At 32.7% G+C, this 8,747-nt stretch overlaps 1 protein-coding gene across 1 annotated transcript in view; it reads left to right on the forward strand.

The window, feature by feature from the left end:
- LOC127703047 (TAR DNA-binding protein 43-like) overlaps positions 1-8,287 on the forward strand; it is a 29,363-nt gene extending 21,076 nt beyond the window's left edge. The window contains exon 4 of the mRNA XM_052207439.1: positions 6,719-8,287. Coding sequence (XP_052063399.1) covers positions 6,719-7,474 — 756 coding nt within the window. The 3' untranslated portion in view covers positions 7,475-8,287. The remainder of the gene's footprint in view (positions 1-6,718) is intronic.
- Positions 8,288-8,747: the final 460 nt, after the last annotated feature.

Here is an 8,747-nt window from a genome sequence, read left to right on the forward strand (position 1 = left end):
AAGACAAATCCTTGACTGAAGTAAAAGGTGAGAATACAAACATGCATTTTTATTACACTATCAGTTATAAATGTTTGTTCAACATATCCGTCGGAAAAAAAAATCATAAAAATATTCTATTGTATGATTTACTTTTATTACAATAATCATATCAGAAATCCCTAAAATATAAATCGTACATTTTGATTTAAAAAGTTGCACGACTGATCACTTTACTCACGTAATTATTAGTTGGTTAATAGATACGCAAAATAGTTGTCGATGCGCTTTAAATCGCGTTATTAGATGATTAAAGAACAAGACTTAACATGAGATTAAATCCACTCCCGGCATGCAATTAGACTTAAACTACGTCACAGAAGTCAGGAAGTTCGAATAAATAAAATTAATAATTCTTATTTTCTTCTTTATTAGTGTTCATATCCAGATAAAACTTGGTGAATATGTTTTTTATGGTATTATGAACATAATAAGATGATAAGTAAAAATTCACGAATTTTCCCTTTAAAGAAGAAAAAATGGCAAAGTTGGTATATTTGGATTGTTTACATCTGTTTCTATTGCTTAAAAAGTTCAATGTAGGTGCATAGTTTAGGACTTTTTGCATCATATACGCTTGTTTATACTCATATCATATATGTGTATATATATATATTTATTTATCATATATTTAGTAGTAAATACAGTAGTTTTGAATATTTGATAAATAGCCTGCTGTTTAATCCGTATCGCTCAACTTTGATGCACACTCTTTATCACACCCTACTCAAATTTCTCATTTATGACAGTAGTGATTCCAAGTAAATTTACATGAAGTCCATGTTTTTATTTATGCAAGCTTCTCAGGGAATATTTTTCCTCAATGGGTCCTAAATGAACGGTCATTAGGGCGTGACGTCAATTATCGAATGACGTCATTGTTTGGCATGTGACGTCTTTCATATTTTCTGGCACATGAAATGCTACTTTAAAAAAGAACTCAATGAAATACCATACAAAACACAAAAAATACAATAGACAAAATATTTCTATGAACAACAGGACGCAAGTTGTAAGGTAACCCATGTGCTTCGGATGAATAATTAAGCAGTTCTTTTAAAACTTTTAAAACAAGACAAAAGTAAATCTGAAGGTAACCCAGGTGCTAGGGATCAGAAAGCAGTTCATATTTACTCTCCTGTTTAAATATATGATAAAGCGTATAAAACATGGCAAAGTCCATATCACATGCTGTATCACCCTCAACCAATATCATCCCTCTGGCCTAAAGGACCTCGGGCTGATATTGGTATCTCGGGATGATAAGGCATATGATACGGATTTTGCCATGTATTATTCTTTACATTGTATATAAGGCTACATGTTGATAAAGTAACATTAAAAATTCACACCGTTCATGTACCCAAAAATGAAATATATGGGTCAAGTGAAATAACTTTGTAAGGAGTCATTACAAGTTACAAGAAGAGATGGTGTGTTTGAATAACAAAATAAAAAAAACTTAGTGCTACTCAAATGTTAAAAGTGCATTTCTTGGTGGTATTCCTATTTATTTTCATCACTCATTAATAGCCTACCTGGCCCAAAGGTCTAGTGTGAGCTTTTACCATCACTTGGCATCTGTCTTCTGTTGTTTTATCTGTCGTTGTCGTCCATTAACTTTAAAATTTTAAAAAGATCATCTCCTCTGAAACTACTTTGCCAAATTTAAACAAACTTGACCAAAATCATCATTCTGGTATTTAGTTTGAAAAATGTGTCCAATGACCTTGCTTGCCAACCAACATGACAAACATGGCTATAAATAGAACAAAGGGTGGAAAATGCAAGTTTTGTCTATAATCTTGAAAAAATCTATCGATAGAAAAAATCTGACAGAGCAAAACTTTTGAAAATGATGAGATCTACCTCCAAACAGTCAGACAACTTCTAGTAGGAGTTATTGCATTTAAATGACAAAATTTACCAATTTTTCTCTTTTTTGCCTTTTATTTTGAAAATTATAATAGATAGACATAAACTTTATATATAGCAGAATTGATCAGCAAGACGGACAAGATATACAAATAAGTCAACATGGCTAAAAATGTCAATTGGCTCCTTATTTGAATAATTGCCCTTTAATTTTTGCCTATTATTAGCTCACCTGGCCCAAAGGGCCAAGTGAGCTATTCTCATCACTTGGCGTCCGTCGTCTGTCGTCGTCTGTCGTCGTTAGCTTTTACAAAAATCTTCTCCTCTGAAACCACTGGGCCAAATTTAACCAAACTTGGCCACAATCATCATTAGGGTATCTAGTTTAAAAAATGTGTCCGTAGACCCCGCCAACTAACCAAGATGGCCACCATGGCTAAAAATAGAACATGGGGGGAAAATGTAGATTTTGGCTTATATCTCTGAAACCAAAGCATTTAGAGTAAATCTGACATAGGGTAAAACTGATTATCAGGTCAAGATCTATCTGCCCTGAAATTTTCAGACAAATCTGACAACCTGTTGTTGGGTTGCTGCCCCTGAATTGGTAATTTTAAGGAAATTTTGCAGTTTTTGGTTATTATCTTGAATATTATTATAGATAGAGATAAACTGTAAACAGCAATAATGTTCAGCAAAGTAAGATCTACAAATAAGTTGTCATGACCAAAATTGTCAGTCGACCCCTTTAGGAGTTATTGCCCTTAATAGTCATTTTTTAACAATTTTTTGTAAATTTTTCTAATTTTTTACAAAAATCTTCTTCTCAGAAACTACTGATACAAATTTAACCATACTTGGCCATAACCTTCATTAGGGTATCTAGTTTAAAAAATTTGTCTGATGACCCTGCCTTCCAACCATCATGGCCGACTTGGTTAAAATAGAACATAGGGGTAAAATGCAGTTTTTGGTTCATATCTCTGTAGCGAAAGCATTTAGAGCAAATCTGATAGGTGGCAAAAATTTTCATCAGATTTAGATTTATCTGCCCTGAAATTTTCAGACGAATCCGACAACCGGTTGTTGGGTTGCTGCCCCTGAGTTAGTAATTTTACAAAAATTTTGCAGTTTTTATACGACCACAAAAAAATTTTGTGGTCGTATATTGGTATGACGTTGGCGTCGTCGTCGTCGTCGTCGTCTGGCGTCGTCGTCGTCCGGCGTCGTCGTCCGAATACATATTGGTTTTCGCACTCTAACTTTAGTTTAAGTGAATGGATCTTTTTGAAATTTGACCATAAGGTTAAATACCACAAAAGGAAGGTTGGGATTGATTTTGGGGGTTATGGTACCAACAGTTAAGGAATTAGGGGCCAAAAAGGGGCCAAAAATGAGCATTTTCTAGTTTCCAGACAATAACTGTGGAACGGTGTATGGATCTCTCTGAAATTATACTACAAGTTTCCATACCACAAAGGGATGGTTAGGATTTACTTTGGGGGGGGTTATGGCTCAAACCGTTTAGGAATTAGGGGCAAAAAAGGGGGAAAAACAAGGTTGTCCTGGTTAATGGACAAATACTTTAGTACAAAACATAATTTAAAGCAGTGTAAGGGAGATAAATCAAATACATCATTGAAATTATCTCCCTTACACTGCTTTTAAATTATGTATAAAGTAATGGTTAATGAACAATAAAGATAATCTAAAACAGTGTAAGGGAGGTAATCCAAATACAACGCTTTGGTTACTTCCCTTACACTGCTTTTAAATTATGTTTAAAGAAATGCATATTTATAAAGGAAGACCAGTAAAAATATCTGCAAATGTTTTCATCTTTTTTTTTTACAAAAAAATCCATATGAAAGATTTGACACTATATTTTTATTAATTCTATTATAAAATAGATTAAGTTAGCACTATGGTAAATTTAAATGGGTAATTATGGTTGCCAACTCCATTGGAAATTTGAATTGAGATTATTACCATATCTTGAGGGAAAGAATTTTTTTGGGGGAAAAAGGGGGGGGGGGGATAAAAAGAAATTGTGGGGGGGCCAATTTTTTCTCATTTCAGATTTCAGAAATTAAAAAGAATTATTCTTCAAATATTATTTTTTTTTCAAATTTCAAATATTGAAAAATTTCAAGAAGTAATCTTTAATTGCACAGTATGGCGCATTAGATTTGTAAAATCTTTGATCACATTTATTTATTTGTTATGCCGAATCTAACAGTGTATTTAGATTTTTAATTTTGTGTCCAGTTTTCAAATTGGTCTACATTAATGTCCAAAGGGTCCAAAATTAAACTTTGTTTGATTTTAGCAAAAATTGAATATATGAGGTTCTTTGATATGCTGAATCTAAACATGTATTTAGATTTTTGATTTTTGGCCCAGTTTTCAAGTTGGTCCAAATTGGGGTCCAAAATTAAACTTTGTTTGATTTCAACAAAAATTGAATATATGGGGTTCTTTGATATGCTGAATCTAACCATGTATTTAGATTTTTTATTTGTGGACCCCGTTATCTAATTGGTTCATATTGAGGTCAAAAGGGTCCAAAATTAAACTTTGTTTGATTTCATCTAAAATTGAATTATTGGGGTTCTTTGATATTCCAAATTTAACCGTGTATTTAGGTTTTTAATTTTGGGTCCTGTTTTTTAAATTGGTCTACATTGAGGTCCAAAGGGTCCAAAATTAAACTTAGTTTGATTTTGACAAAAATTGAATTCTTGGGGTTCTTTGATTTGCTGAATCTAAACATGTGTTTAGATTTTTGATTATGGGCCCAGTTTTCAAGTTGGTCCAAGATAGGGTCCATTATTTAAACTTTGTTTGATTTCAACAAAAATTGAATATATGGGGTTCTTTGATATGCTGAATCTAAACATGTATTTAGATTTTTGATTATGGGCCCAGTGTTCAAGTTGGTCCAAATTGGGGTCCAAAATTAAACTTTGTTTGATTTCAACAAAAATTGAATATATGAGGTTCTTTGATATGCTGAATCTAACCATGTATTTAGATTTTTTATTTGTAGGCCCCGCTATCAAATTGGTTCATATTGAGGTCAAAAGGGTCCAAAATGAAACTTTGTTTGATTTCATCGAAAATTGAATTATTGGGGTTCTTTGATATGCCAAATCTAACCGTATTTTTAATTTGGGTCCCGTTTTTTAAATTGGTCTTCATTGAGGTCCAAAGGGTCCAAAATTAAACTTAGTTTGATTTTAACAAAAATTGAATTCTTGGGGTTCTTTGATATGCTGAATCTAAACATGTGTTTAGATTTTTGATTATTGGCCCAGTTTTCAAGTTGGTCCAAGTTGGGGTCCAAAATTAAACTTTTTTTGATTTCATCAAAAATTGAATTATTGGGGTTCTTTGATATTCCAAATCTAACCGTGTATTTAGATTTTTAATTTTAAGTCCCGTTTTTTAAATTGGTCTACATTAAGGTCCAAAGGGTCCAAAATTAAACTTAGTTTGATTTTAGCAAAAATTGAATTCTTGGGGTTCTTTGATATGCTGAATCTAAACATGTGTTTAGATTTTTGATTATGGGCCCAGTTTTCAAGTTTGTCCAAGTTGGGGTCCAAAATTAAACTTTGTTTGATTTTAACAAAAATTGAATATATGGGGTTCTTTGATATGCTGAATCTAACCATGTATTTTGATTTTGGACATTGGACCATAATAGGTAAATTAAAAAAATTCAAGTTCTTAGACCACATTCTTTCTGTGTCAGAAACCTATGCTGTGTCAAATATTTAATAAAAATCCAAATTCAGAGCTGTATCAAGCTTGAATGTTGTGTCCATACTTGCCCCAACTGTTCAGGGTTCGACCTCTGCGGTCGTATCAAGCTGCGCCCCAGCGAAGCATTTTATTTGTTATTATCTTAGATATCATTATAATATCTAATATCTAATACTATTAATTATGATTTTAACCTTATTTTACCGGTACATGATTTCCAAAGCATCAGTAAATACAGGTGAGCGACACAGGCTCTTGAGAGCCTCTAGTTTTTAAACTATAATAGATAGATAGAAACTTTATGAAACAGTAACAATTAAATTGACACACTTTCCAAAAAATGTGACTCAAACCAAGAATTTACATTTCACAGATCATGCAGATAGAGAGTTTTTTTTATATTTTGATTGAAAAACAATTATACCTCCTATACAAACCTAGAAATTCTATTTTACAAATTAAGAAATTTATAATTTCAGAAGATTTAGAATGAAGAAATTTAATTGAACAAATACAGAAATATCATTTCACAAATTAAGGAATGTAGAATTTCATGTAATGAATGAAGAAAATATGTTCACAAATTAATTAATTGCAATTACACATTAAGAAGTTACATTTCACAAATCATGAAATGTACGGGTAGAAATTCATGTAACGGATGGAAAAAAAACATGTTATAAATTAGAAATTTTATTTAAAAATTAAGAAATTGCATTTTACAAATTAAGAAATGTATAATTATGGCAGATATTCCTTCCATATAAAGGTGATAAGATGCATTTTGTACAAAGTGACCAACCATTATATCAAAGTTATAACATCAACCAGAATCTCCTATCTTGATGTAAACACAGTGAAGTTGATGGTATTTTCATTTTTATGATGGGTTACCTTCTGATTAGAGGAGACCACAATGTAATGTGTAGAAGGCACATGTATTTATGTTGTTTTTGTGGTCTGATTATTAGAGAGACTTGTCAGAATGTTGTCATCCCAACTAATACTTATCCATAAAATGATTTTCTTGTTACAGGAGGCAGGACAACAGACACAGTCCAGGAAGATATTTGTGGCAAGAATATCAGAAGGCATCAACACAGATGATCTTCATCAATATTTCTCTAAGTTTGGTTCTGTAGTAGATGCTTTTATACCCAAACCTTTTAGAGCCTTTGGATTTGTAACATTTGGAGAACCAGATGTTGCAACTGCATTGTGTGGAGAGGACCATATTATCAAAGGTTGCAGTGTCCATGTCAGTATTGCTGACCCAAAGACACCATCCAGAGATAGGGAGCGTGGAGATAGAGACGATCATAGACGGGACAGGGGTGACCATAGGGGTGATCGGGGGAGGGATTATAGAAGGGATGATAGGGATAGAGAAAGGGAAAGATATGACCGTAGAGAAAGAGATGGTCGTATGAGGAAGTCCAGAGATGACCACAGAGATCAACCTATGACTGGAATAAATGAGCCAGTTGGAATGAATGGAATGAATTTTTTAAACTCTGCCATGTTGGCTGCGGCACAGGCTGTCCTTTCTGGACAGGCACAAGGAGGGTGGGGTGGTATGCCTTCACAGAATGCAGGGGGTGCTGATTTGGGTCCTGGATATGGAGGAACGCTTGGTTCAAAGTCAGACAGCAACAGATCTTACAGTGGTTGGGGGACTTCAACAGGATATGACACAGGCAGTTCCAGTGGAACCTACAGTACGAGTCAGACAGGAGGATACAGTGGGTGGGGCGGGGGCAGCAGTAGTAGTCGCAGTAGTGGTTGGAATTAAGTTTTTACATTTTTTGCAATTCAGTGTCAAATTACTACATTTTCCTTTTTTTTGTAAATACTTCATTGATACAAAAATTCAAATTGTACTTAAAATATCCCACCTCTGGAATAAGTATTAGTGATTTCAGATTAAAAAAAAAAACAAAAAACAAATTTTCATAAACTTTGATTCTATAATTTTCCAGAAATTAAAAAATAAAGAATGATATCATATGCAAAAAAATCATCTAAAAAAGAACTACTCTTAATCATGTCAAACCTTTAAATTCTTTATGTGAAAACAATGGAGTGGAAAAAAGTTAAATGTTACATAATAATTGTTTATTTTAAATTCCTGTAATGAAAATTTCAACTCTTTAATTTTCTACAAAGAAGCCTATTATAACATGAAAACCACAACAATTAAATGAATTGAAAATTTGTCACTGCAATAAATGCATGCATATAAAACATTTGGATGAAAAAAGTGTACATAGCTTGGAATACAATGAGAGCTGAAGTAAGCGAAGACAGTGATGAGGTCTTTATTTGAACTTGAGATAGTGAAGAAAAATACTGTTGGTTTAGACAAATTAGAGATGTTAAACGAGTTAAATATTAGTTATCAAAACTAGCAAGTTGATGGTTCAGAAAAGTGTGATACGCGAGAAGAGTTTGTAACATTGAACATGGAAAGTAAAGAACAGACCTGGCACAGAGAAAAAATATTGACATGAATGGAGTCATCAAAAAGTGTTTGTTGTGAATAAGATGTTGTTAGTGTCTTAAACATGTTATATGTTAGTGTATTAAAAGACCAGTGTGTATTTGTTGTAATGTGATGATCAATTATTTTGAGTTGAAAAGGACGAACTGAATTTTCAACATTAAATACCACCAATGAAATGATGTGACAGTGAATGATAGAAGTAAGATTGTGATGAAATTGTTGAATGAGAACTCATTTATCTCACAAATTGGAAAATTCTTGAACATAGTGATAGTTTATACCTGTTCTAATGTATGCCATATGACCTTTTGTCCTACCTGCAACAGTATGGGAAACATGTTGATCTGACTGTGACCTTACTTGTATAAAACTTTATATATTAGAAGGTAGAATACCTGGATACTTTGTATCTTGTTTACAGATGCCATATGTTCTGATGTGTCTGTCTTGCTTATGTTCATTTTCTTTGGTCTCATTTTCATGGTTCAGCAACTGTAAACTGTATAGTATATTTATCACATTATTTTCTGACTTATTTTGAGTAATAGGAAAACTATATTTG

Source organism: Mytilus californianus, unplaced genomic scaffold (genome assembly GCF_021869535.1).
Source record: "Mytilus californianus isolate M0D057914Y unplaced genomic scaffold, xbMytCali1.0.p SCAF_5, whole genome shotgun sequence".
Taxonomy (NCBI): domain Eukaryota; kingdom Metazoa; phylum Mollusca; class Bivalvia; order Mytilida; family Mytilidae; genus Mytilus; species Mytilus californianus.